The sequence below is a fragment of the Drosophila simulans genome, chromosome 2R, assembly GCF_016746395.2.
Source record: "Drosophila simulans strain w501 chromosome 2R, Prin_Dsim_3.1, whole genome shotgun sequence".
Classification (NCBI taxonomy): domain Eukaryota; kingdom Metazoa; phylum Arthropoda; class Insecta; order Diptera; family Drosophilidae; genus Drosophila; species Drosophila simulans.
Window position 1 is genome coordinate 5,515,334 of NC_052521.2, and position 25,737 is coordinate 5,541,070.

General features: G+C 44.5%; 9 protein-coding genes and 1 non-coding gene across 14 annotated transcripts in view; 5 read left to right on the forward strand and 5 right to left on the reverse strand.

Moving 5' to 3' along the window:
• Positions 1-19: 19 nt before the first annotated feature.
• LOC6733504 (phenoloxidase-activating factor 2) lies at positions 20-1,184 on the reverse strand. The gene is made up of 2 exons (XM_016167263.3): positions 963-1,184; positions 20-895 (listed from the first exon to the last, which is right to left on the reverse strand). Exon 2 carries the CDS (start codon positions 893-895, stop codon positions 167-169), a length of 729 nt encoding a protein of 242 aa, XP_016026473.1. The 5' UTR covers positions 963-1,184; the 3' UTR covers positions 20-166.
• A 217-nt stretch (positions 1,185-1,401) lies between these two features.
• Positions 1,402-1,475, forward strand: Trnai-aau. The gene has a single exon. It is a non-coding gene; the product is annotated as a tRNA-Ile (tRNA).
• Positions 1,476-2,163: 688 nt separating this feature from the next.
• Positions 2,164-3,976, reverse strand: LOC6733506 (glycoprotein-N-acetylgalactosamine 3-beta-galactosyltransferase 1). The gene is made up of 3 exons (XM_002080526.4): positions 3,746-3,976; positions 2,796-3,679; positions 2,164-2,731 (listed from the first exon to the last, which is right to left on the reverse strand). Exons 1-3 carry the CDS (start codon positions 3,786-3,788, stop codon positions 2,303-2,305), a joined length of 1,356 nt encoding a protein of 451 aa, XP_002080562.2. The 5' UTR covers positions 3,789-3,976; the 3' UTR covers positions 2,164-2,302.
• Positions 3,977-4,680: 704 nt separating this feature from the next.
• On the reverse strand, positions 4,681-6,536 carry LOC6739329 (ras-related GTP-binding protein C). Its single transcript, XM_016172146.3, has 5 exons — positions 6,315-6,536; positions 5,763-6,233; positions 5,482-5,700; positions 5,280-5,422; positions 4,681-5,224 (listed from the first exon to the last, which is right to left on the reverse strand). The coding sequence occupies exons 1-5, from the start codon at positions 6,315-6,317 to the stop codon at positions 4,903-4,905; spliced, it is 1,158 nt and encodes a 385-aa protein (XP_016026474.1). The 5' UTR covers positions 6,318-6,536; the 3' UTR covers positions 4,681-4,902.
• A 391-nt stretch (positions 6,537-6,927) lies between these two features.
• LOC6733508 lies at positions 6,928-7,649 on the reverse strand. Its single transcript, XM_002080528.4, has 2 exons — positions 7,495-7,649; positions 6,928-7,433 (listed from the first exon to the last, which is right to left on the reverse strand). Exons 1-2 carry the CDS (start codon positions 7,527-7,529, stop codon positions 6,992-6,994), a joined length of 477 nt encoding a protein of 158 aa, XP_002080564.2. The 5' UTR covers positions 7,530-7,649; the 3' UTR covers positions 6,928-6,991.
• Positions 7,650-7,771: 122 nt separating this feature from the next.
• LOC6733509 (probable ATP-dependent RNA helicase DDX27) lies at positions 7,772-10,679 on the forward strand. The gene is made up of 5 exons (XM_002080529.4): positions 7,772-7,976; positions 8,035-8,859; positions 9,064-9,796; positions 9,857-10,400; positions 10,462-10,679. Exons 1-5 carry the CDS (start codon positions 7,884-7,886, stop codon positions 10,613-10,615), a joined length of 2,349 nt encoding a protein of 782 aa, XP_002080565.1. The 5' UTR covers positions 7,772-7,883; the 3' UTR covers positions 10,616-10,679.
• Positions 10,680-10,831: 152 nt separating this feature from the next.
• On the forward strand, positions 10,832-12,994 carry LOC6733511 (poly [ADP-ribose] polymerase tankyrase). The gene is made up of 5 exons (XM_016167633.3): positions 10,832-11,016; positions 11,080-11,963; positions 12,028-12,090; positions 12,146-12,341; positions 12,405-12,994. The coding sequence occupies exons 1-5, from the start codon at positions 10,933-10,935 to the stop codon at positions 12,561-12,563; spliced, it is 1,386 nt and encodes a 461-aa protein (XP_016026475.1). The 5' UTR covers positions 10,832-10,932; the 3' UTR covers positions 12,564-12,994.
• A 171-nt stretch (positions 12,995-13,165) lies between these two features.
• Positions 13,166-15,294, forward strand: LOC6733512 (DNA mismatch repair protein Mlh1). Of its 2 annotated transcripts, none has more exons than XM_002080531.4 (2): positions 13,166-14,003; positions 14,059-15,294. In XM_002080531.4, the coding sequence occupies exons 1-2, from the start codon at positions 13,187-13,189 to the stop codon at positions 15,234-15,236; spliced, it is 1,995 nt and encodes a 664-aa protein (XP_002080567.2). In that variant the 5' UTR covers positions 13,166-13,186; the 3' UTR covers positions 15,237-15,294. The 2 variants fall into 2 exon arrangements, with proteins under 2 accessions (XP_002080567.2, XP_016026476.1); XM_016167634.2 differs by having other exon boundaries at positions 13,876-14,003; positions 14,066-15,294.
• On the reverse strand, positions 15,256-16,556 carry LOC6733513 (succinate dehydrogenase assembly factor 2-A, mitochondrial). The gene is made up of 3 exons (XM_002080532.4): positions 16,389-16,556; positions 16,082-16,278; positions 15,256-15,663 (listed from the first exon to the last, which is right to left on the reverse strand). The coding sequence occupies exons 1-3, from the start codon at positions 16,404-16,406 to the stop codon at positions 15,387-15,389; spliced, it is 492 nt and encodes a 163-aa protein (XP_002080568.1). The 5' UTR covers positions 16,407-16,556; the 3' UTR covers positions 15,256-15,386.
• Positions 16,557-16,925: 369 nt separating this feature from the next.
• Positions 16,926-25,737, forward strand: part of LOC6739326 (low-density lipoprotein receptor-related protein 1B) — a 60,025-nt gene continuing 51,213 nt past the window's right edge. For 3 of the 4 annotated variants that reach the window (XM_016172190.3, XM_039291843.2, XR_006541544.1), the window contains exon 1: positions 16,926-17,653. In XM_016172190.3, the coding sequence (XP_016026477.1) occupies positions 17,479-17,653 (175 nt within the window). In that variant the 5' untranslated portion in view covers positions 16,926-17,478. The remainder of the gene's footprint in view (positions 17,654-25,737) is intronic. The other variant, XM_016172191.3, reaches the window with a different exon arrangement.

Genomic DNA, 25,737 nt, shown 5'->3' on the forward strand with positions numbered 1-25,737 from the left:
CCTAAAGTTACTCTGCTAATTTAATTTGATAAATGCATTTATTTGATTCGATATATATAATTACATTAGCAAAGTTTGGTATTTAAAGCAGCTTGTATGTTTTTTGATAGGACGAAATTCTTGGGTGGATAGGAATACAGTTCCTAAGCGGTTCCACTAAGTTCCACTAAATCCACTCCCGGAACATGGACACATTTGTATAGGTCGTGGGGACGTTTGGCCTGCCGCAGCCGACGCCCCAGGCCACGATCCCGACCTGCTGAAATCTAGCGAAGATTACGTCAGGGGAACAAACCAACGCGGAACCACCGTCGCCATTGCAGACATCCTTGTCCTTCTCTCCGCCGGCACAAATGAGACTGCTGGCCAGCTGAAACCTGGCTCCTAACCTGGTTTTCCTCAACATATTCTGGCAATCTCCTCTGTTCACTATGGGTAACTCGACTTTCTTTTGTATGCTCGACACTTGAGAGTCGTTAAAAAATCGCTTTCCCCATCCGGACACCAAACAGTGTGTCTGGTCAATGAACGCCCCTTGAAGAGGCAAGCAGATGGACTGGATGTCGTCTTTAAGTTCAAATGGAGAGTCCAGGTATAGAAGCGCTATGTCGTTTGCCCCAGTCTTGTACTGGAAGTCTTCGTGTCGAGCCACCCTGACCACACGGCGTTCCTGATGCCGTTGCGGTTCGTCCACGGACGCCATGTCCCATTCGCCAGCTCTGACCACAATCTCATGTGAGGTCTTGGACAGCAGCAGGTGGGCTGCCGTGAGCACAACCCCGGGGGCAATCAGGGAGCCTCCTCCAAAGAACGAACCCCTGCTGAATAGTGCGATTGTCCAGGGAAACTCGCCATTCTGTGCGTAATCCATAGGGTCCAAAGGCAGATTTTCCATCTGGAGTAGTTGGGGGTAGAATGTATACAAGTTGCGTACAAACTCTGTAGACCTGTAGTGCACTTACTTAAGCTCCCCCCCTTTCACAACCGCCGGTTTGATGCACTTCCCATTGTTGGCCACACATCGATTTGGATAAGCAGAATCACTCCAATGGTCCAGCGGCACTCCATCGTCCGATTCAGATGACTACTTGGCGAAGACTTATCTTGCAATAAGTATTCTCAGCAGGCTTTCCTATTATATTCCTTATTTGCTGATAAGAATAAAAAAACATGCAACATGTTTTCCGAGAAATTTAAAATTGTAATCGAATTGTTTTATATTTTATATTTATACATTTATATATCATTCTATATATTTATAAACCAATGGTCTGGAATACAAAAAGTAATCAGTTTATAGATAACACTCACTTTATTCGAACTTTAAATAAGTAGCGATATGAGTGTTTAGAGAAGCACCCCCTAATCCAAATTGATAACCCAGAACGCCGCTGTCACGAAGGCCCATTAGCTCAGTTGGTTAGAGCGTCGTGCTAATAACGCGAAGGTCGCGGGTTCGATCCCCTCATGGGCCAATCCTTATTTTTTGCATTTAGCCGGATAGCTAGCCAAGTCGATTTAGGCATTCCTGTCTTCTTCCTCCCTGGGAACTGTAGTGCCCAGAATACTATAGCATATATCAAGCTATATTAAAATCATCTAATCGCTGTAGACACCCGTTCACGTAGTGACGAAGCGCACCCTGAAAGCGTACGAAACTACTAAGTGAGACTTCAGAACACAGTTTTCTAAAAAATTGTATACAGACATCAATGTCCTTATTTAGCTTATGGGCATTATTATTGGTCTCATGTCAAGAATAGATCTTCAATCGCATTCCCATATCATATCACTTCGAGCAAAAAGGTCAAAAGGTCACGCAAGCCATTTTGCTTCGAACTATACATATGAAAAATAAGTGAACAATATAATTATTATACCCTCTATATATTAGCTCTCTACTTACCGATCTTAAAAATTGAACTCATAATCACGTATACGCAATGTTGTCTTGTATGGGCGTGCAGTTTAAATGTTTAAAATGGGTTATTGATTAAAATGCAACTTCCGGAAAAGTATGTCCATGTGGTGTCGGGAATCTCATACGAATCCAAGGGATCAGCTTAGGATTTTAAGATCCTTTGGCTAGTCGAGTATCTCCCAACTTAGCATCCATCAACTAATCTTGTGAAAGAACTGACATCTGACCATGCCCATTATTGGATTTACTATATCTTTATTATGATATATTTGAAATACTCTTAATAAAATAATAATCTAAGAAACTTTGTATCAACTGGAAGAGCTGAGTAGTTTCAGAAACAGCTCGGTTCTAAAGCCTACCAACTAAACTCAATACATGTTAATTTTCCTCCGATGTTTCCTTGTATTTGGAATGCTTATCCGTTTCCTCCTCGGTGTACTCCGAATCATTGTCAGTATTTCGCGAGTCTTCGCGTTCCTCGGCCTCCTTTGAAAGCTTTTCCCTGTATTTGGCCTCCTCCTTTTCCACCTCCTTGGAGTCCATTTCCCGCGCATCGGGCTCCTTTGGCTTCTCGGTCGTGGTCGTATAGATTCTGTCGTAATCATCGGCGGAATCCTCGTTACTGGCCAAGGGACGCACCACGGGAGGCGGCAGCAACTGACCAACTTTGAGTTTGGCCGGCAGAGGCTCCAGGGAACGCAGTAGGCCGTACGGTTTCAAGTGGTAGATGAGGTAGTCCAGGACATAAAAGGAATTCGGAGCTACGTAGTGGAAGGAGATGGCCAAGTCCGAGCAGCAGTCGAGACCCTGTCGAAACACAAGATGCATATAAGAGTTTTGAAAACCTATCCCTTATCCAGACGAAACTTACGTCATCCGTCTTGTAGTAAAGGTAGTTCCAGTACCAAAAGTTTTTATCCCGCTTGGCCGGGATCAAGTGATGCTCCGGTATGAAGGGAAACATGCGACCGCGACCAATTTCGTCCCTGGAATCGCCGGCGGTGACGTTCAGGTTCTCCATGCATCGCCCGATTTCGATGTCCTCGTTGACCACCGTTCCTGGCAAGCACATCTTGGGATTGGGAATGCCCTCGACCACGAAGCGACGCAGTGCCTCCCGACTGAGTATGTAGCCCGCTCCGCCGGACATGTAGCCCTGCTTCACGAAGGGCTTGAACTTGAATCCGAAGTGCACGGGTGTTTCGGGATTGTACGGATAGAGCATATACCGCATATTCTCGATCACGGCATAAGTGTCGTCATCGGCCTTGTAGAAGAAGTCGGCGTCGTTGTAGTGGTGATGATAGACATACTTGAACGCCTCCTTGACCTTGGCCCATAGATTCTCCCGTCCCTCGCCAACGTCGAGCTTCACGGTGGGCAGCTCCTCATCCGCGCCGGAGCTCATGAAGAGCAGGATGTTGCAGCGCTTGCCCCAGGTTCGCTTCACATGGCGAGCTTTCTTCTTGTGGTTCGTGGGATTGGTCATCACCCAGCAGAGGATGCGTACCTCCTTCTTTAGCTGCTCGGACACGCTGACGTTGTCGTTGCGATGATCATGCTTCAACGCGCTCTGCTCCGGAGCCAATTGACCACTGGTGGCCACCTGGGAATCGCTCGGCAGGCGAAGGCGTCTGCTGAGATACGGATAGAGACTCTCGTGCGGCGCAATGCTGGAGAAGATTTGAGCCAGGCAGTAGCCGGCCACCAAGCCTACAATCAGGGTAAACACCGAGCGATTCTTGGAGCGCGGAGCTGCAATTGGTCAGTGGATTAGGTATCACATAGATAGCTACTACGATATAAGTAAGGATTATGCACCTTCTGTTAGCAGGGAACGCGACAAAAGACTTGCACTCGTCATTCTGTACCTATTGGGGTTTCCCTTTCAACTGGGAACACAGAATGGTTCACTTGTGCAAACAAGAAGTGGGTTATGTGTCCAATTGTCTTGCAATTACGTCAAAACTTAAAGACTCTATTTACACCAGCAACTGAACCCTAATGCGATTGCCAAGCGACTGAGCAGCAGCCTAATCTTGCCCAGGTCTGGAGCTATAGTTCCTGAAAACAGTTGATTAAACATAACTTGTGGAGTTAGGAGAAAGAAGGAAGAATAGAAGAATTAAGGAGAAAGAAATGGGTCTATGTACTTTAGTGGGTTAGGAATATTGCGTAGGTAGCAAGTAGAAAGTTTCCAACATAGAAACTATCTTATATATCTTATATTCTTATATGATTTCGAGACAAAATAGTTTACTTTACTCAGCGGAGAGATTTTAGACGATGGATAGATTTCTCTTTCTTAAAAGATTAAGACTAGTTATCTTTTTTTAGAGGGTCAAAATTATCTAAAAACATTGGACTAATATAGAGTAGCACTTCCAAAAAATGTACGTTTAAATAGATTATTCTAGGATAATAATCCTTAACATCTTTGCTTGTAATAAGTACTTCAAAAGTTACAAATATACGTTTTGGAAATACTTTACAAAGAAAAAACTAAAATCAATCGATCATAATTGGTTACAAGTTCAGGATTCAGGATGCATTTGTTAGAGTTGAAAAAATTCCCAATACATTTCAATAAGCTTGAATATATAGTTTTCTATTCACTCTAAAGTAGTTTTTAAAATATTAGAAGGGCGGACGTTTCATCATTGTCAGAATACGATCTTGAAGTTAATTTGAGGTGGCAGCATCTAAACCAACCAATCTAAGTAACGTAACAAACAATAAATTAGGCCAAAGCACACTTGTATTTAAAAATAGACATATTTATTGGTAGTATTATCATTAATTTCAACCGCTGGGCAATTTTTTACGCTGCTCTGTGAGAGTGGCGTCTTAACGTATCAATAGACAAAGGTAACAGCAGATTTAACGGAAGAGAACGTACAAATTGGAATCGAAGAGTCCACAGAGAAGCTAGCGTAGGGGGCAATAAAAGGGGCTCGCCGCTTGGGGATGCAGTGCGCCTAATTAATCGGCTGCGCTCGCGAAATTCCACCTGCGTCGTGGCCATGGCGAATCAGTGTCTGCTCATCGACCAGATCATCGTCGTCCTGGTCGTTGTTCTCCAGCTGCTTCTGGCGCTTTAGCCGCAGCTCGAATACCTCGCTGATGGCGTCGCGGAAGCAGATGAAATTGTAGTCGATGACGCCCTGCCGGTTGAAGTTCTCCTCGCGCAGAATGCAGACCAGGGCCAGGAACTTGTTCACCTCCCGCAGGTAGAGTATCGTGTTGTTGTTCAACTTGATGAGACTAGAGCTCCCGCTGTCAAAGGCGGTTTCTTCGGAGCTGCGGTGAAGCAATGGTTATTAAGCAGCAAATACATCGACATTAGTTAGCTTGCCTGTATATGCTGGACAGATCAATGACCACGTCAATCATGTCGCAGCAGAGCTCATACGTCTGCATATCGACTGGTGACGAGTCCGTGGCTATGTAAATTTTGGAAACCACATCGAACAGAAAGGCTTTTTCTATTCCAGAGTTCTGCAATGGATAAGGTATTAACTGCGTAGTTTAAAAACAATAATGCAAGTTTCGCGTACTGGTATAAAAATGTTCAGCAGATTCTCCAGCGTCGGCAGCTGGGGAATCAGCTTCTGCACCACCTTGGAGAAGGCCTCGAAGATGGAGTGGTCGTATATGGAGGTCAGATGGAAACTCAGGTGGATCTGATCGAGGCCAGCCTCGTTGAGGTCATCCGACGACCGCTGGTGTATGTCCCGCTGTGATTCCATTTTCGAGTCGTCGCTAATTCCATCCACCTGGGAAAAGAGCAGGTGTCGCTGGGTTACAACACGATAAGCGCCCAACTCATGGATATTACCTTGTGTATAAAAACCTCGAACTTGATGCGCTTGTTCACTTTGTAGGCCTGCAGCACTGTGTTCTTGAACTTGGTCAGCGCCTCGTTGTAGTCATCCTTGGCATCGATGACAAAGACCAGGGCTCCACAGCCTCCAAAGATCATGTCCGAATCAAAGGTCGGCTCGAAGAAGTCAATCTGGCCGGGGAAGTCCCAGATCTGGAACTGCACAAAGCTGGAGTTGTTGATGTCGTCCTTCACGATCTTGCTGGTCGACTCCAGGAAGAGCGTCTCGTTCGGCGACATCTTGTGGAAGACCACTTTTTGGATGGAGCTCTTGCCGGATCTGCGCATTCCCATCAGCAGAATGCGCGGCTTTGTCTCGCTGCTGCCCGTTGCATTGGGTTCCAGTTCCAGGCCATCCTGGTTGTAGGCCCGGTAGCCAAAGTCCTTGGGGAACGTGTCCGCCGGATAGTCATCGTCATCGTAGCTCTGAAAGGGCGTGATTGGGTGCAAGTCAGTCGGTTGCAATGGGCGGGGGCCAATGGCGATATGGCTTCTTTGTCTACTCACCATGCTGTCGGAGTCTACCGCCTTCCACTGGATTCTGGTTTTGGGGGTGGGGCCGGCCGTTGGTCAGCGAATGTGTGCATGAAACGCACAGGTAATGGCTATAGCGATCACGATCAGTTTACCTTTTTCTGTTTTTCCTGCGCGTTTCTTATCGCAATCCCAGTGTGTGCACACCTGCTGACGAACTCAGCTGTTCCTATCGATAGCAAACAGCTGTCGCGATTACCAAGGATGCTGCCGTATGGTCACACTCAGACCACATAAAAGAAATTTGGCGCGAATCCATACATTTTTTTCAAATCTTATACCTTTATACTATAGCTTATAATCCTTTGCAGCTTCAGCGCCGCGTGATAAAGTCTAAAGACTAAAGCTAAAACTATGATTATATTTAGCCGATCCTATCTAAGAAATTTCCAATTTTATTTCTAGATTTAGTAACTTTAAATTAAGTGTTATTTAAACAAACGAATATGAAGTATGATTTAACTAAGCTAAACCAAAATGAAATTCAGTAAAACAAACAAAAATATCCAAAAATTCATTGAAATTATCACCGGGCCATTAAAAAAAGATTAATAATTAATTTACCCTGGTAGAAAAATACATTTACTAGTTATTAAAAAGGTTTAATTTCACTTAACGAAACAAAAACGTACAACAAACCAACCCTATGACTACTGGGCGGCCAACTTGGCGTCCAACTGGCCCAGATCAACGCCCAGTTCCCTGAGCCGTCTCTCCTGCTCCTTGGTGTCCAGTCCGTGTTCCTTGTTGTACCTGTAGTTGACAGTCAGCTGAACCTCCTCCAGACCACTGACATGCTCGTACAAGTTGCCCTCCAGTCGCAGATCGATGTCGCTCTCCTCGCGCAGCGCACAGAAGTATAGGAGAAAGATGGCCAGGCTGGCGGAGATTACGTAGGGTTGGTACCACAGGGTCTCGTCGCTGCCGCCACTGCGTGTGTCCTTGGCGCGCCAAGTGGCCGCCTGGCTGCCGAAAAACTTGATGGGCTCATTGCTAACCATATCGTCATCCGATTTTTGGCTGGCTGCTCCTTGGTTCTTTGCATAGAAGCGGGATGCAGGTGGAGTGGCGCCGGTGGCTGGCATCAGTTGCCTACGAAGACAGCCCATTGTTACTTCTGTTGACAAGGTATCTTATCATTATAAAAACTCACCGCAGCACCCTTGTTTTTGTCAGCAAACGCAGCATTTTCGGTAGAAAACTCAAGCAAATTTCATAACAAAATTGGTTAAACAGCTGACGATTTAGAGATGAGAGCTATCGCCGGCACCCAATTTCGTTATGTATCGATGGCTTGAAAAAACAAAGTAAAATATCAATTATGATGAAAATAATATGTTGCTTGTACTTAGTATTCTTATGTTTATGGTTATTTGCAATTACTTAACATTACAAAAGCAACAAACTAATATTTACACAAATTCCACCCACGCTTGCAAACGATGATTTGACCACCGGTTTGTTCATCCCTAACAAGCCACACGTGTGTTTTAAATTGTAAACACGCGCTGGTGTAGTTTTTAATAGTTCTTTGCTGCAAAAATGGGTGCAACCAAGAACCTGGACTTGATAGGCACCATCGAGGACGATGCCGAGGTGGAGAACTTGTCGGAGGACTCCGATGCGGAGGTCGAGGTAGGTAGCTCGCACTTTTAAAAACGAAAGCAAAACTGAGTTCCGAGTGCCTTCGCAGTACCAACCCACAAAACTGAGGCACAAGAAGGTGACGGAGTTTGAGAAGGGCTTCGAGTTCGTGTCCTCGGTAAAGGAGTACAACCAGGACACTTGGGACGACCTGATGAAGTACGTGAAGCGGAAGGCGCGCACAAAGACCGACGACAAGATCGCCGCCCGGCTGCAAAAGCGGGGTGGCGCCGAAGCTGTGGCCGCGGAGCAGAGCGATGGAAGTGAGATAGATCTCTCCGAAGACGAATTGAAGCATGACAACCTGCGGCTAAGGGAGAAGAAGGAGTCCAAGAAGAAGAAGAAGAAGGCTGGAGAGGAGGATGAAGAGGACGAGGGCGAGAAGATGCAGTTCGCCGACACAGTGGAGGCGAACGAGCAGATCACCTCCTTCTACCAGATGAACCTGTCACGTCCCCTGATGCGTGCCATCGGTGTGCTGGGATACACATATCCTACGCCGATCCAGGCCTCTACGATTCCGGTGGCTCTGCTAGGTCGTGATATCTGCGGCTGTGCTGCCACGGGAACTGGAAAAACGGCTGCCTATATGTTGCCTACTCTAGAGCGTTTGCTGTATCGTCCTCTTAACAACAAGGCCATCACCAGGGTACTGGTTCTTGTGCCCACTCGTGAGCTGGGCGCCCAGGTCTACCAGGTGACAAAGCAGTTGTGCCAGTTCACCAGTATTGATGTGGGTCTGGCAATTGGTGGTCTGGATGTGAAGGCTCAGGAGGCAGTACTTCGCCAGAATCCCGACATTGTCATTGCCACGCCAGGTCGTCTAATCGATCACATTAAAAATACGCCCAGTTTTACATTGGATTCCATTGAGGTAAGAAATCAAGGATAATTTAATTTATATAACTTAAGAATGATGATTCTCCATCCTTGCGCTCTGAGCTCTTTGTGGAGCTAAGAGGAAAACCTGGTTCTTGCTTCTGCGCGGCAGTTGCAAGCTGATTTTACATCTATTGTGTTTGCTTTGTTTGCTTCAGCTCAACCCCTAACTTTAAATATCTTTTGATATCCCGAACAGGTTCTCATTCTGGACGAGGCCGATCGTATGTTGGACGAGTACTTCGCCGAACAGATGAAGGAGATCATCAACTCCTGCTGCAAGACACGTCAGACCATGTTGTTCTCCGCCACAATGAGCGAGCAGGTTAAAGATCTGGCCGCCGTGTCGCTGGACAAGCCCATCAAGGTGTTCGTCAACAACAACCAGCAAGTGGCCTTCAATCTGCGTCAGGAATTCATTCGCATACGTGAGGATAAGGAGGGCGACCGGGAACCCATCCTGGCTAGTTTGATTTGCAGGACGTTCCACGATCACTGCATGGTATTTGTGCAAACCAAAAAGCAGGCCCATCGACTGCACATTCTACTGGGTCTCTTGGGCGTCCGGGCTGGCGAACTGCATGGCAATCTCACCCAGCAACAGCGTCTGGAGTCCCTCAAGAAGTTCAAGGAGGAGCAGATTGATGTGCTGATCGCCACAGATGTTGCTGCTCGTGGTCTCGATATTGTGGGCGTAAAAACGGTCATCAACTTTGTGATGCCCATTACCACAGAGCACTACATCCATCGTGTGGGTCGTACCGCTCGAGCTGGGCGTGCTGGTATCTCCGTTTCCCTGGCCGGTGAAAAGGAGCGCAAGATTGTTAAGGACATTATCAAGAATGCGGAAAGTACCATCAAGAATCGTATTATTCCGCCAGAGATTATTGAAAAATACCGCAACAAACTCACAAGCTTGGAGCCAGAAATCCGTAAGTTCATATAAATGTAACATTTTCTTAATTTGCTGATGTAATTGTATTGTTTTGTAGAAAACATTCTGGACGAAGAACAGGCCGAACGGCAGCTAGCCAAGACGGAGCAACAGCTCTCCAAAACAGAGCGAAAGCTGCTGGGACAGACCAACGAGCGACGTGGTTGGTTCCAGACGAAACAGCAACGCGAGGCGGAGAAGGATCGCTTAGCGTTGACAACCGGCGACGAGGATAAAGCATCTGGAGGAAAGGGCAAGGGCAAAACGGCCGGAAAGCGTAAGCGACCCGAGTACGGCGGCGATGGCGAGGATGGACCACCGGTCAAGGAGCTCGAGGCAAAGCGCAACAAAAAGAAGAAGGAGGAGCCTCGAAAGAAGACGCCCGAGCAGCTCGCCAAAGAGCGAGCCATGAAGGAGATCGAGAAGGTGTCGCTTGTGCGCGCCAAGATGGCCAAGCTGCGCAAACGTCCGGGCAAACTGGGAGCCGCCACCGAAGTTCACAGAGGAGGTGCCTCCGACGGCAAACCCAAGCGACGCGGCGGTCAGTCGGCATTCACTAACGATTTGACCGATGTGAGTCGTGGCGGAGCTCTGCGTCTAAGGTGAGTAGCTCTTTCTCGCTTTTCGTTAACAGTTGTTCTAATTTTGTACGCTCTTTTCCAGGTCCGAGGCCAATCGGCACAAGAAGATGACCAAGATCGCTGCCAAGAAGAAGGCTAGCAGTGTGAAGCTGACGAACAAGGCGGGAAAGAATAAGTTCAACAAGGGCAAGAACTTTGGAGGACCTCGTCATGCTAAGAAGGATAAAAAGAAGTAGAGCTGCAAACTACGCTATGTTAAATCGTATACTTGTAAAATAAAAGTTTTTCTTCTTTAAGGCATTTCATTCTTTTAATTTAACACATTAAACTTTCTAATGTAACTGCAAATTTACTATTGTTTAAATTAGTTTCGCTTGTCTACATTTAGCTTAGTTTAAAAAGCGCGCCAATGATATCGATAAGAATCGATATGGTGTAAACTTTTTCTCCCTTCACTAATTTTGCCTGGCCATTTTCCTCCTTTCGCTTTTTTCTGATTTTGGCCACAACAATGTGCTTAAGCTGCTAAATTTGGATTTATCTAAGTTCCCGTATGATGAACAACATAAGCAAATACGGACCTCCCCTAGATTCCGACTCGGATAGCAGCTACGATGGATTCTACTTCTCGGATGTGGTATGTGTTCCTTGTTCTGTTACTTCTAGTGTTCCTTGGGTGACTTGGGTTTCTTTCGTACAGGTGAAACGCTCGAAACCAGCTCCTTACGTGGATCCCGAGCAGAAGCTCTACGATGCAGTCGTCGATGGGGATCTCACGGCGATGCAGCAGGAGATGCGCAGCCTCGTCCTCCAAGTGGATCAGCCAGTAAAAGGTGGTCTTAACTTACTGATGCTCGCCTGTCGCGAGGGCCACAACAAAATAGTTGAATGGCTGGTGGAAAGGGCAGGGGCCAACGTGAATCGGCAGCTGGATTCCGTCACGCCGCTGATGATGGCCTGCAGCACCACCCACAAGGATCCGTGTGTGGTGGAGAGAATTGTGGGCCTGCTCCTGCGGCACGGAGCCGTGATCAATGTGTCGGACAAATATGGAATGACACCCCTTATGTTCGCTAGCCAGAATGGCTTCGTCGGCGTTGTGCGTCTGCTTATCAAGGACGTTAGCTTTGATGCTGTGGATAATCAGGGCTGCACTGCTATCTTTCACGCCATCGAGAAGAATCACGTGGAGGTGGTCAAGCTGTTGGTGGAGGCGGGCGCGAATGCCACGATAGCCAATAACAAGGGCTACACGCCCACCCAGGTGGCGGAGTGCCATGGATACTACGACCTGCTGGAGATCCTGCCGCGCCCAGCCTCCACTTACCTGGTGCCGACGCACTTCCTGGGCTACAACACGCTAAGGGATCACATTCCACGCATCTTCCTTAAGAGCGATTGCCCGGAATATTTTCAGGAACTTAACAACATACTGCAGGCCATCAATATTGGCAATATGGTTCAATACTTTGCCATTGCGAAGATCTCGCTGGCAGATTTCCTCGTCATGGATGAGGAGTCACTTCGCGAGATCGGCATTGAGTATCCCATCTTCCGTCACAAGATACTGACGGGCATTCTTGAGTGAGTGGACTTAAATAACGTGAAACTCTTATAGATCCTATAATAAAATGTCCCTTTATTGCAGCTTTCATCTTCATCACTGGAGCATCTCGTCGATAGCTCGGGTCAAAAAGGATGACATGAACAAGTGAGTGGTGGTCTATACTCTGTTACTATTTCAACTAACCCAAAAATGCTTCCAGCTTCTATGAGATCCTACTGATCACCGCAAGTCATCTGCAGCATTTGGTCATTATTCAGGCCTCCTTGCGCTTCATCCTAAAAAACCAGGAGCACAATAAAATGGGGCAACCTTCGGAGATTCAGTTGGCTGCGATGAAAAGCAGTCTTGAGGGATATAGAGATGTACTCAACCAAATCACAAAGACAGTCAAATATGTAAGTGTCGCATTTTAATTGTTCTTACGTCAGGAACCTCACTTATTTCAAATATATTTTTAGCTTGGTTCCTTCAGTCCCTCCCAGAATCCCCTGTTCATTGACTTCAATGAAATACTCGCAGAGCGTAAACGCAAAAAGGTGCGGAGCTACTTCAAGTACACCACCATTATCCTGGGAATCTCAGTTTTCATTTGCCTCAAGTGCAAGTGGTTCGCATAGTATCCGCTGAAGAACATTCCCCATATTATTTCCAACGTTTACGAAGAACGTGGTTTTCCTTACCGCTCTGAACTGGCGGAATTTATTTGCAAATCCAAATAGTTTTAGCTAAAAGAAAGGTTTAACTCATGTTTCGTAGGAAACAAAGTTTATTAATTGTTATTTCTAACTGTTAGGAAACGCGTAATCTCTCAATACATTTAACAACAGTTATCTCGTTAAGACAATATATGTTAGAACCCAATAGAAATATATCAAACGTTACCTCAAAACTAATGAATATACCTGAAACTAAAAGAAACGAAATATTCAAATGTATGAACTAAAGGTTATGACGGAAAACACCATATATATATATATTAATACAACATCGAATGTAAAAATTGAAGAATTATTTTTGTTAACCCATTAATAAAGAAGTTGTTAACCAACCAGCCCGTTTTTAGTTTTAAATTAGGTAATGTATCTGCAATTGTTGTTTATATCTTTATAAACAAAGTGATATCACAATTCAAATTTACCGCCTTACCGCATAGTCTGTTTTATCTCTTGTATACTCCCGCGCAAACAAACGGGCACACTGATTTTTGTTTACATTAAACTTCGCGTAAAGATTTCCCGCCATGGCGGCAGATTTGGAGCCTGGGGTCATCCGGAAGCTGGACGAGGTGGTGGTGAACCGCATAGCCGCTGGTGAGATCATTCAGCGACCCGCCAACGCCCTGAAAGAGCTGCTCGAGAACAGTTTGGACGCCCAATCGAGCCACATCCAGGTGCAGGTGAAGGCCGGTGGGCTGAAGCTGCTCCAAATCCAGGACAATGGCACGGGGATACGACGCGAGGATCTGGCCATCGTTTGCGAGCGGTTCACCACCTCCAAGCTGACCCGCTTCGAGGACTTGTCCCAGATAGCCACATTTGGCTTCAGAGGAGAGGCCTTGGCCAGCATTAGTCATGTGGCGCACCTAAGCATCCAGACCAAGACGGCGAAGGAGAAGTGTGGCTACAAGGCCACCTATGCGGATGGCAAGCTCCAGGGACAGCCGAAGCCTTGTGCCGGAAACCAAGGCACGATCATTTGCATAGAGGATCTGTTCTACAACATGCCGCAAAGGAGGCAGGCACTCCGTTCGCCGGCCGAGGAGTTCCAGAGATTGTCCGAGGTTCTGGCTAGGTACGCTGTCCACAATCCAAGTGTGGGCTTCACCCTCCGCAAGCAGGGAGACGCGCAACCTGCCCTGCGGACACCAGTGGCCAGTTCCCGATCCGAAAACATCCGCATCATTTACGGGGCAGCAATTTCCAAGGAACTGCTGGAGTTTAGCCACCGCGATGAGGTTTTCAAGTTCGAGGCCGAGTGCCTGATCACCCAGGTTAACTATTCGGCCAAAAAGTGCCAGATGCTGCTGTTCATCAACCAGCGACTGGTGGAGTCCACAGGTTAGTGAGTCTGAACATCTCATCATTCAGAAAACGAATCCAATACATCCCTTAGCTCTCAGGACCTCCGTGGACTCGGTTTATGCCACATACCTGCCCCGTGGCCACCATCCTTTTGTATATATGAGCCTGACGCTGCCGCCCCAGAACTTGGACGTGAATGTCCATCCCACCAAGCATGAGGTGCATTTTCTCTACCAGGAAGAGATTGCGGATAGCATCAAGCAGCAGGTTGAAGCCCGACTCCTTGGCAGCAATGCCACGCGGACGTTCTACAAACAGCTAAGGCTACCAGGAGCCCCCGACCTGGATGAAACCCAGTCGGCTGATAAAACGCAACGCATCTATCCCAAGGAGCTGGTGCGCACTGACTCCAATGAGCAAAAGCTGGATAAGTTTCTGGCGCCGCTGGTCAAAAGTGACTCGGGAATGTCCTCCAGTTCCTCTCAGGAAGCGCCTCGTCTGCCAGAAGACAGTTTTCGCATTACAGCGGCAAAAAAATCGCGAGAAGTGCGTTTGAGCAGCGTGCTAGACATGAGGAGGCGGGTGGAGCGGCAGTGCAGCGTTCAGCTGAGGAGCACGCTCAAAAACTTGGTCTATGTGGGCTGTGTGGATGAGAGGCGAGCCCTGTTCCAGCATGAAACGCGCCTTTATATGTGCAACACACGCTCGTTTAGTGAGGAACTTTTCTACCAGCGGATGATTTACGAGTTTCAAAACTGCTCTGAAATCACAATAACTCCGCCATTGCCTCTCAAGGAGCTGCTGGTGCTGTCGCTGGAAAGCGAAGCCGCCGGCTGGACGTCCGAGGACGGGGATAAGGCTGAGCTGGCGGACAGTGCTGCGGACATTCTTCTGAAAAAGGCGCCCATAATGAGAGAGTATTTCGGGCTGCGCATCTCGGAGGATGGAATGCTCGAATCTCTGCCCAGTTTGCTGCACCAGCATCGACCTTGTGTGGCCTTCCTGCCCGTTTACCTGCTCCGCTTGGCCACCGAAGTGGACTGGGAGCAGGAGGTACGATGCTTCGAGACTTTCTGCAGGGAAACTGCTCGATTTTACGCGCAATTGGATTGGCGGGAGGGTGCGACTGCGGGCTTTTCCAGATGGACAATGGAACACGTTCTATTTCCGGCCTTTAAGAAATATCTTCTGCCACCACCACGCATCAAGGATCAGATCTACGAGCTCACTAACCTGCCCACTCTGTACAATGTGTTCGAGAGGTGCTAGTTTCGATTGTTCACTGCCATAACTTTAAAGATTCATTATATTTTGTATTCTAAACATACATATTTGCGCTTTGGTTATTGTGGTAAGGATATGATCTCCTGGATCATAAAAACTTCTAACTAATCATATTCATAAGCACGAGGTGCATGTCTAAGCATTCAGATCCGGCTGGCGGAGTCGCGTGACCCGTTCGGCGTTCTTGACGTGCTCCTTCAACAGCCCCATAATCTCCGTGTCGTACTCCTTGGGCGTGGGCTTCACCTCGGTGGCCCAGTAATAGATGTCCCAGTCGTTGCTGACCCCGTTGATCAGCTGGTCGTACTGCGCCGTCTGCTCGGCGCTGAAGTTCTGGAGATGCTTGGCCGCAAAGGTGCTCAGCAGAAGATCGTTCTCCAGCATTCCGCGCTTGCGCGATTGGTACAGAAGCCTGGAGATCATTGGTGAAGTGTTTTTCTGGTTAATATTAAGAAATACTTATGGAAAGAATAAGTTCAGAAATGCGTTTGATGATGAAGAAAATAGAAATTGAGTGTTGAATTCCTAATTTCCTGTTTTACATTTCAAAATGAAAAGTAGTATGGAAATATCTAAATAGCGGTAATTATGCTTGCTTAATAAAAGTCAGTAAAAAAATATCATTGGTTTAGTTTAATAAGTTTATATATCAAGCTAATCCAAGACAATGGTGGATGAAAGCAAAGGGAAAATAAAGAAATTAATTTATGCGCTCTTTTAATTAAAGATTAAGTAAGCTATAATATTGTGAAATTAAATGTGCGTCTTCTGGCAAGCATAAATATTTATAATTTAATAGTTATTAATTAATAGTTAATAGTTTTACCCACCGCTGCTTGCGAGTTTCCAACGGCTCATTGGGACGCACCGGATACTCCGGCAGTGGAAGATAATCCGGGTCCTCGTAGTCCACAATCACGTCGTCGAAAGTGCTGGCCAGAGGTGGCGGCGGCGGAGGAGAGTCCTTCATGTTGGACATGGAGCGTCTCCACGGGAGGAAGATCCAACCCGAAATATCCATTGTCAACTGGTCGTTGCGAAAATATAAATAGAAAATGTACATATGTCGGAAAACTGCACAAATTGCATTCAATTGCAGTCTTATGCAACCGCTTTGGGTACATTTCCAGGGCTTACCCTTAATTGGCGTAGCATTCTGGGTGCAGACAATTATAGAATTCTTTAATTTTTCTGTTCAGTAGGTATTTTTGGATTTGTATTGGGCTATAGGAAAATTTGAAAAATCAAAATATTGTGACAACTGCCGGTTGTTCGATTTGTGACTAAAAAACGAAAAGAGCGTTTTCAGTCTAACAGAGCTTTTTATTAAGGGACTTCCTCTGTTTTATTTTTAATTAGCACTTGATGAAATCTTGGATAGGTTCGTAATATTTATAAACAAATTTCAACCAGCTTGTACCATATCTACGTTTCAAATGCAATTTAACTTGTGTATAACACTACAAACATAATAGCACACTAGCCTAGCGCAGATCTTGATGATACATGTTTTTGGAACAAATATCCCCATTAAATGTAATGGTGATTATCAGAATTATTTAAAATTAGCGCCTTGCAATTTCTGTGGTCCATTAACAGCACTGTTAAATTTCTTTATCTCACTAACAGCGACGGTGTGACCGCAGTCACGGATGTAAAAAATACCTTTCCATAGATGCACGTAGTATTTAACCGGTTGGAGCGCTTCAATCGGTAAACGCAGTTGAAGGTGTTCGGTCGCTTCGCGCAAATCTCGCAGAGCAGAAATCGAAAAATATTTGAATCGAGCGGTCGTGCGGCTGCTGAAGTCGAAGAAAATATTACGGAAAATCACGCCGCTTCGGTACAAACAGCCGGCAAAATATAATGAGTAAATAATTGTTTTTTCCGTTGTGTTTGGCGGATAAGAAAATCGCGGCATGAGGGATGCTGAAGTGATTGAGTGCGGTGTACTAGTGTGCTGCGAATTCTGAGCGCGAAAAGCGTTTCGAAAAAGTAAACAAACAAAATGCATGTTTCAATGGAAATCTAAGTAAAAAAAGTTACCTGTTTGTGATTTGCTTGCCACCCCCGGTTTACGTCTGTGTTGGTGTGAGTTCGAGTTCGTGAGTGTGTGAGTGTTGTGTTATTGTGTAAAAGGAAGGCTGAAACAACACGAAGGAGAGCAAGAAGAAGAAGTCTGTGTGTGCGTGGTAGCGTGTGTGCGAGGAGAGCGGCCAGCGGCATAATGCCGGCGACAGCGAATTCATGGGTCTTGTTGCTGTTGTTGTTGGTCGCCGTGGAAAGATGCAGCAGCAACAGCAGCGGGCGCATAAATTTTCGCAGCAGCAGCAGCGGCTACAGGAAGGTCCAGTGGCAGGAGCAACAGGAGGCCCCCACTCTGCGTCCCCTTCCCGATAAAGGTACGTGTGCTATCTCCCTCTGGCCCAACTCCCTATCTCCCTCTCGCTCACCCGCATCTTAATTGTTGTTAATCTGCGGTGCATTAACCTGGCCTAAGTAAACATCTCTTTCTCACCGCGCTCCCCCGCCCATCACTCTGGCTGTGCCAAAAATAACAACTGTTCTCTCCGTCTGCCATTCTGTCTCTCTGTCGGTCTCTTTGTCTCTCTGTTTTTGTATGCTGTTAGTTCCCCTTTCCACATTCCCCCGCCAACCGTCACTTCACTTTGTTATGCAAATTCCTTGGTTTTCTCGCCGCAAAATGCCGCAAAACAAATGAAAATAGAAACAAAAACAAGTGTATGCAAAATATTTTTGTCGCTTTTTTTGCGGTTTCGGTTGGAATTTTCACGCAACGAGAATTAAATAAAAAATAAAAATATTTGGCCATCATGCAAGATGCAGATCTCGAGGATAGTCCAAAAAAAGTAATTGAACTCAACTTGCATTTTTTCCAAAGAGTTTTCAAATATAAAAGTTGAAGTTTAAAACATCCTGACTAAACTCGACCATCTTTAAGAGTAGAGAAAGAAGTCCTGCAAAAATGTACTAAGTTAAGTTCTATATTTATTTTAAAATAACATCAATTATTAAACAACATTAGATATGTTACACTTGAACCCATCACTTGACTTTTTGCATGTAAGCAAGTAAAGATACATAGAATTCGTAGTTCGCGTCAGCCGTTGACACCGAATGAAATACTTATGGCCGCGGAAAATTTGCGCTGCAACAACAAATAAATTTAAATAAATTATGTACATACATACAATGGACTTCTTGACTCGGGCGCATTATGCATGCACATGATCCATGACCCGGGGGTCCAAAAGTCTGCGCACAAAGGCCACCGCTGCCCCCATCTCGTTAAGATTGAGATAAGGAACGCGCAGAAGTAAATAAAATTAAAGTAAGCATTTCCTCATTTGACGAGCGATGCGACGCCAGAACTCAGTGACAATTTGAGCGCGCGAATGCACAGAAGGCAGCGAAATCAATCAAACGAATTGTCCGTCTGTCTGACAATTCCAACGAGACAACGCAACGAATGAGATAAACGACAAAGTTAGAAAGCGACTCGGATTATTCATTTATTAAGCTTGTGCACTTATTTCGCATTCACTGCGATATCTGTAATCCCGATCCCTATGCAGATTGAGTATCTGCACCTTCTGCGATGAATTCAGTAGCTAGTAGCTAGCTTCACCCACAAATGTTGTTGTTTATGTTTTATTTTTAAAATCTCATTTATAATCTTTTCGCCAAAGTGCGAACAACAAACGAATACTGTATTAGAGCACAAATTGTGTATTGTTGCTTCCATTTGAAGTCCAGCTATTTATATAGATCGTATGCATTTATAGTATAGATTTCCTTTTGTATCGCGTTTTGCAAGGCCGTTCACTTGCCATTTCACAAATCGCATAATTAAGCCAATTTGCATTTTGTTAATTCAGACAAATGGACTTGGCTAATGCTTCGATTAAAGAGAATTGTATTCTGAAAAACAAGATAGCATCTGTTTTGGCCCCAAAGGCTTAGCTCTTTCTTAACTAATAATTTTCTATTATCAAGTAGTCGTGTTTTTAATTCATTTTTAAGAACAACTTCCTATGTAAAGATTGCAATTTTTTGGAATTGAATCACATTTTGTTGCACTTCACGTAAGAGTTCTGTCTAATTTTTTAACCTGCTGCGGCCTTTTGAACTGTTCAACAATTTGCGACGCACCCACAATTTGCGACCCGTGCACAAATTTGTGTAGCCGGCTAAAGTGTTTCGCAGTGAGCGTTCTGCCCAGCGGCTATGAAGGGGTGGAGGGGCGGTGGAGTGAACCCTACAGTGAATCCTCCCTTGCGCCACCGTTGCCTCCGTTGCCATTTCTGCCCCGGCCATCCTGGGCTGGCGGAAATATTGCGGAAATCGTTTATCATGTCGCCAATGGCTCTGTTTTAATAATTGCTGTCCGCGTTAAACGGACGGTGTGGGAAAAGGGGGCGGCAAACCGGAAGGCAAAGTGGGAGTGGCACGCCTCATTTGTGTTCACGAACGGAGGCAGAAGAAGTGATGAAAGCACACTGATTGTCCCCAGAGATATATTCACGAGCGTAACTATTTTTGAAAAATCTTGTTAACTAGTTGAATAGTGCAATAATATAGATGGATTATATAGCATAAGTGATTAAATTATAATCCCGGCTTTATTTCTTATCTTGCTTGTGTGTTACTAAGTCACCAAATCGGACACTGGTGATTTGTAGGTAATGATTAAACGTTGATTATTTGTTTAGAATTAATCGGTAATCTTGAACACTAAAGCTATTCTATTTGCTTAAGTAAGCAGGTGCGTCCTTCCAACAGTCTACAGTAAATAATGGAAGTAAACAACAAATGATTGGCTATATATTGACTATATATTATCTGTAGCCATACTAATTTTGGATGATTTTCCTACGTGGTAATGAACGTACAAAATTCGAGATTGAAAGTCACCTTTAGACCAATTTTCGGGCTGTAGTGTATATTTATTCCCAGTCGGGTCCGTTCAAGTTCCACTTTAAGTTTGTTTGTTTGCTCGCCTCAAGTTCAAGAGCAAACGATAACCTGTCCGCAGACGATTAAGTAACGCCAACAACAATAGAAACAAACAAGTTTGTAAGGTGGGTTACAAACACACTGCTACACACACGCACACACACTGGTAACACCTGCTTAAAGAGCCGAAAAAGAAAGAAAAAAACGAAAACGCAAAGCCAGAAAGATACAATTTGCCTTTAGCCAAACAAGTTGGCCAAAAGCAAAGCAAAATGGCCCAAAACAGACTGGACAAGCCGGCCGGCTTGCGAAAAGGAAAAGGCAAACAAGAGTGGTGGAAAATCGAGGGGAAAATCTGGTGGGCAACGTTTAAAGTTTGCAGGACTCCCCACCTCATGATATACATATACCTATTTTTCTTTTACTCCCCTTCATAATTGAGTCGGAAAATCGGTTAAGCCAGTAATTTGTTGCAGAACAATTATGTGGAAAATCCATTCAGGGTTTCTTTCGCACAACGAAATTCATTCGCCTCTCTTCTGTTCCCTTTTTTTTTTTGCTAACTTTTTATGCAAGACGTTTTTCTATATTGATTTATTGTACATTTTATTGTTGCCGCTCAATGCAGGCGAGCTGCTGTGTGCTGTCTTTATTGTGCTTCCTGCTGGCTGCGCCGGGCATTTATGGCCCCTCCGGCCTCGAATGACGCACCACCGATATGGGGATTGCACGGAAAAAATCTGGGATCAATTGCAGCAGCACTGCCTATAATATGCCAATATAACTAGAAGTCTAAGAGTCATTATCAATTATTTATTTATACTACTTTATACTTTACTTTGAAGCTGTGAAATCGTATTAAACTCGAAATTATAACAAATTCTAACATCATATTAGTTTATATTGGTTTCGAGTTTCAATGAATTTGGGCTTACAAGTTGTATTGCTCTTAACTTTATCAACTTATTGGCAAAAAACCAGACCAGACACACGGCCACATGATTTCTTGCCGTGTGGGTTGGTTGGTCTCAGAACTGGAACCGGTTCAGATCGGATCGGTTGGGTTCAAGACGTCGGGCAAAGACACCAACATCGCCAGGGGGTCTAGACGAAGTGCCCAATATGGTCATGGGCAGGACAGTTGGCCAAGGCATACGTATTCTTGTCATCATCATCGCCGACTTGACTTGACTTTCTGCCAGGAACTGAAAGTTGAATCCTCGATTTGCAAACCAACTGCGACCGAGCAGAGTTTTCCTCATCCACCTGAGGTTTCTTTATTCAATTTTCCATTTCGCTCACAACTACTTAAAAATGTCAATTGGGAATTGCAAATAATTAGATGGCAATTAAGAATTCATTGTGTTTGCGAAATGAGTTGGCATTCAAATAGATTAAATAAGAGAATTGTGCACGGTGATGGAACATATTCAGAAATGGAAAAGTTGCGTTCGCAAAAAGACTTTAATTGTATTAATAAATTAAATCCTTTTTCGGTGCATGCAGATCCGTGAGTTTCATTTGCAAATTAAATACTTTCGCAGTGTTTTTCTTGTCTGTCACGATTTTAATTAAGCGAACGCTTACTACTAGCACGTTTTTTTCAGCTTCCCCTTAAACGGAAATTGCTGGAAGTGTTGTTCGCTGTTGCAAATCGGAATGATTAATAATCCGAATATTTGTCAAACGTGAATTCACTTTTCCCATTTGCCCACTCATTTGCCCGCCCACCGAGTGCACTCAATTTAGTTTTAATTAGCAGTCGGCATGAAATAATTGTACGAAAAGCTAAAAACTCAACGAGCATCTCGAGTGGACCTCGCCATTTGGCCCCTTTTATTCTACAGCCTCTGCATACTTTTGCAATAATTATTTTTTTTTACATAGCGAAAATACATTTATTATTGCTCATAAAATAATTTTTTACTTGAGGTCAAATGCTTTTCGCATTCAATTGAGATGAGAAGCAGTTTGAAACAAGATGAGTTGAGTGGAATGTTGGGAAAATTACGAGTTGAACAGACTCTATAGAGGTGCACATATACTAAAGATAATCTCATCTAGCTGCTGCTGGAATTTGACCAATTTTAATTCACTTAACCACTTAATAATTCGATTTCAGTGGCAACAATGACACAATGCCAAAAGCTCTTTCAAAGCAGTTAATCTCCGAAACAGGAAAACATCAATAGCGGTGGGCACTCGTATAATCTCTATATATGGCCAGCTCTCGATGCGCTGATGTGTTTCTGGCCAGTTTGCTGTGGCATCGTTAGAATATTGAAAATGCATTAAAACAGCGCTACGGATTCGCCTACTGTCGTTAGAGGGGTGGGAGGTGGTACTGCGGGGGTGGGGTGTGTTGTCTGTGCAACGTAAGTAGTAACTGCTGTACTCGTGTAACAGCAAAACCGCAAAGCCAAACCAATCCTTCCACCCATGGACTCTGTCTACTCTTTTCCTTGGTTTATGCGCTGACTAAATTTGCGAACTGCAAACTTCACGAATTTACCTGTGTGATTTTATTAGCAGCGCAGTGAAGAACACTACCTATTTAATTTCTAGGTTTGAATATTTATGTTTTTAAATATCTAGGCAATTTAAGACTTATTTACACGAGATATTTGACTCATATCGCAGTAGAAAGCTTTTCTTTTGTTATGTTGCTAATGGTTAATGATGTAATAATACTCATTTTCTAAACTAACCTTTAAAGAGGTAAACAAAATGAAACTTGAAATTAATATAATAACATTCTCAACTCATCATTTACACTTACTATAACTTTATGAATAATCCATTTGATGTACATAAGTGATGTTTCTTCCCTGTGTAATTGTAATTGTTGTGCTGCTGCTCTTCGCGTTGCATCCATGAAACATTTTACAAAGTAATTTAACCGAACGACGACAGGCGGTATTATGGATGGTGGAAAGGGAAAGCTGCGAGAAAAGGTGGCAGGCAAAACGCAAATTAATGATACGCAATTGCGGCAAATCGCACGCTTCCATGTGGGCGACGTTTTGTTTGAAGTGCACTTTGTCCTTCGTGTGTGTGTGTGGGTGCAGTGGGGCAGTGGTGTAGTGGTGTGGTAGCGAAGTGGGTGGTGCACCAGAGGCAGCGGGCTGCAGAAGTGGTCTCGGATGTAATTGCAAGCTGTCGTTTGCCCGCTTTTTCCCATTCGCACCATTTGCACCATTTGCACCACTGCATGTCCGACTCCGCATCGCGTTGTGGTAGGTTCTCAATTAGTTGTATTAATAACAGTCGGATGCCCCTCAGTTTTCCGCGAACAATATTTGGTTAAAATGGACTGCGGACTAGAAGCGCAACTATAACGGGTTATGCCAAAGTTGTTCTTTTAGGTTCAATTAGTGTATATTCTATGCTATCTGAGTGCAATTTATATAAGCTATTAAATTAAGTTTTTCTGGTATTTAAAGTATATACAATACATTTTATTTACTAGTTACATATATGCTAAGCAACATTTTAATATTCATGTTAATTGAAAGTAATTGATGATATTTTTTCTTCAAGCTAAGCATTTGTCTTTAGAATCTAACTTTGAAATGTGATATGATATATGATAAAACGAGCTACTCCCTATCGATATTTTAGTTACGCAGTCTAAAAAGTGCAAGTCCTATACAATATTCTGCCATGATGGGTATCGAGCGCAGTAGTCGTACCCTTTTAAGTACAGCTTCCTGGAATTTTCCCTTTTGCCCCGCTTTTTCCCGCATTTTTTTGTGTTTTAGCATATTTGCCTACCTTTGGCGCACTCGTCGGGCGTTTTTGTTGTTGGCACTGCTGGTTTTTGTGCTGTAATTTGTTCCTCTTCCTTTGTTTGCCCGACTGCTGCTGTTGTTGTTGCTTCTGCTGCTGCTGCTGTTGCTGCTGCTGGTGTTGTTGTTGCTGCTGTTGCTGCTGCTGCGTCTGTTATTATAAGCATAGCGCTCGACGCTTTGCAAAATTGTTTCCAGCTCCAGATCCCTTGGATCTGGTGGCTCCGACCGCGTCCGCCGCCCGATTTGCTAGCTTTTGTTGCGCCCGATCCATTTGGAGTAACTGCTTCTTTCCACTGCGCCCCGCCCACTTGGCAGCCCCCCCGGTTAATCACAGTGCTGGGCACGCATAGATACACGTTGCATTGGCCATCGATGATAAGTTCTCCGCGTCGCAACATGTTTCACATGCTCGTTGATGCGTCGCAACTTTGTTCTCTAATTTATGGCTTTGTCCCATCAATTGCGGGAACATCGCTGGAGGGGGAGCCACCAGTGGACGTGTATGTTCTATGGGTGGGCAGATCCTTATCAGCGGAACGCGGAATCAGGCTGAGACAAGCGAGCCATGAAATATGAGCCTGTCTCGCATTAATTGCTCCAAGCCAACCCCTAAGATTTCGACTAATAACCATCGCTTCTATAAGTATTTTATTACAAACTCCTAAGATTAGTCCCTTAGATAAGCGTATCTAATGCTAAAATATATATTGAACAATACACACAATTTTTCACTACTCATCTGCAGTTTTTTGAAGTGCAGACATAGGCACCATTTTAATTAAAATTCAATGCAAATGAGCTAATGTATGGGGCTGCTACTATTTAATTAAGAAAAAGGCTTTCAGGCCTTCAACTCATTTGGGTTCTGCAGAAGAATTCGGCGATGGAGAGCCCAAGCTTTAATAGCAACAATCTAATTAAAATATTTCGCCTGATAAATCAGCCTGGCCATATCCATCTATATGTAGTATATCCTTTCCCCAACATTTCGCCATAGTTCATTTGGAGAAGTTTCCAAGCGCGTTATGCGTGGCTGAAGGAGAAGAGTGGAGTGCGGGTTTTGTTTCCCTCAGCTTGCTGACAAAGTTTGTTAGTTTTAGCGCCAATTTTAATGTGCAAACTTTTGGCGGAGACTGTCTCCAGCCACGTTTTGTCAGGCACTGTGTGGATAGGGAGAGGTAGGGGTGTTTTTGGGGGTGAGAGATCGCTTCGGGTTGAATGATTAGCAAAAGTTTTTCATTTTCTGTCCCGCGTACTTATAACTAGAAAATGTGGTATTCTGTGCAGTTCCAACTTGAACTGAATTGGAAAAGGCATAAATGCTATGTGAAAGTAATGCCATTTTCCGCGGAAAGCCGTTGTGATGAGAATGATTTTCGAAATGATAATGAAATGGCACAGTTATGGCAATTTATTCGGTTAATCCCTTAAAGAGGCTTATGCGTTTAAATTCAACCAAATAGATGTGGTAAAATGTTTGATTATTTCAATATCTGTTAATGCCTTTTAATAACACACCTTCCATCGGAAATCAGGGACAGTATCGGCCATCAATCAAATTCTTTTGTTTGGCCCTTAATTAATTACTGCTGTGCTGCTGAAGTGATAAAAAACCGACTGAGTTCAACATGTTATTGAATATCCACTTTTTCTGAATTGCCTTAATTGTTAAAAATAATAAAGCAATAAATACTTAAAAAAAAAAAACGTATAAGGAT

What these genes read in the sequence shown, in the direction of transcription:
- LOC6733504 (XM_016167263.3), bottom strand. Translation starts at nt 895, where the DNA reads ATGGAAAATCTGCCTTTGGACCCTATGGATTACGCACAGAATGGCGAG.
- LOC6733506 (XM_002080526.4), bottom strand. Translation starts at nt 3,788, where the DNA reads ATGACGAGTGCAAGTCTTTTGTCGCGTTCCCTGCTAACAGAAG. An exon ending in GCGTTCCCTGCTAACAGAAG is followed by an intron (nt 3,680 to 3,745) that starts GTGCATAATCCT and finishes GACCAATTGCAG; the next exon opens with CTCCGCGCTCCAAGAATCGC. An exon ending in TTTACTACAAGACGGATGAC is followed by an intron (nt 2,732 to 2,795) that starts GTAAGTTTCGTC and finishes GTGTTTCGACAG; the next exon opens with GGTCTCGACTGCTGCTCGGA.
- LOC6739329 (XM_016172146.3), bottom strand. An exon ending in TCGAGGTTTTTATACACAAG is followed by an intron (nt 5,701 to 5,762) that starts GTAATATCCATG and finishes CTCTTTTCCCAG; the next exon opens with GTGGATGGAATTAGCGACGA. An exon ending in TGCTGAACATTTTTATACCA is followed by an intron (nt 5,423 to 5,481) that starts GTACGCGAAACT and finishes TATCCATTGCAG; the next exon opens with AACTCTGGAATAGAAAAAGC.
- LOC6733508 (XM_002080528.4), bottom strand. Translation starts at nt 7,529, where the DNA reads ATGCTGCGTTTGCTGACAAAAACAAGGGTGCTGCG. An exon ending in ACAAAAACAAGGGTGCTGCG is followed by an intron (nt 7,434 to 7,494) that starts GTGAGTTTTTAT and finishes CTGTCTTCGTAG; the next exon opens with GCAACTGATGCCAGCCACCG.
- LOC6733509 (XM_002080529.4), top strand. Translation starts at nt 7,884, where the DNA reads ATGGGTGCAACCAAGAACCTGGACTTGATAGGCACCATCGAGGACGAT. An exon ending in TTACATTGGATTCCATTGAG is followed by an intron (nt 8,860 to 9,063) that starts GTAAGAAATCAA and finishes TATCCCGAACAG; the next exon opens with GTTCTCATTCTGGACGAGGC. An exon ending in GGCGGAGCTCTGCGTCTAAG is followed by an intron (nt 10,401 to 10,461) that starts GTGAGTAGCTCT and finishes GCTCTTTTCCAG; the next exon opens with GTCCGAGGCCAATCGGCACA.
- LOC6733511 (XM_016167633.3), top strand. Translation starts at nt 10,933, where the DNA reads ATGATGAACAACATAAGCAAATACGGACCTCCCCTAGATTCCGACTCG. An exon ending in ATACTGACGGGCATTCTTGA is followed by an intron (nt 11,964 to 12,027) that starts GTGAGTGGACTT and finishes CCTTTATTGCAG; the next exon opens with CTTTCATCTTCATCACTGGA. An exon ending in TCACAAAGACAGTCAAATAT is followed by an intron (nt 12,342 to 12,404) that starts GTAAGTGTCGCA and finishes ATATATTTTTAG; the next exon opens with CTTGGTTCCTTCAGTCCCTC.
- LOC6733512 (XM_002080531.4), top strand. Translation starts at nt 13,187, where the DNA reads ATGGCGGCAGATTTGGAGCCTGGGGTCATCCGGAAGCTGGACGAGGTG. An exon ending in GCGACTGGTGGAGTCCACAG is followed by an intron (nt 14,004 to 14,058) that starts GTTAGTGAGTCT and finishes TACATCCCTTAG; the next exon opens with CTCTCAGGACCTCCGTGGAC.
- LOC6733513 (XM_002080532.4), bottom strand. An exon ending in TTGGAAACTCGCAAGCAGCG is followed by an intron (nt 15,664 to 16,081) that starts GTGGGTAAAACT and finishes AATGATCTCCAG; the next exon opens with GCTTCTGTACCAATCGCGCA.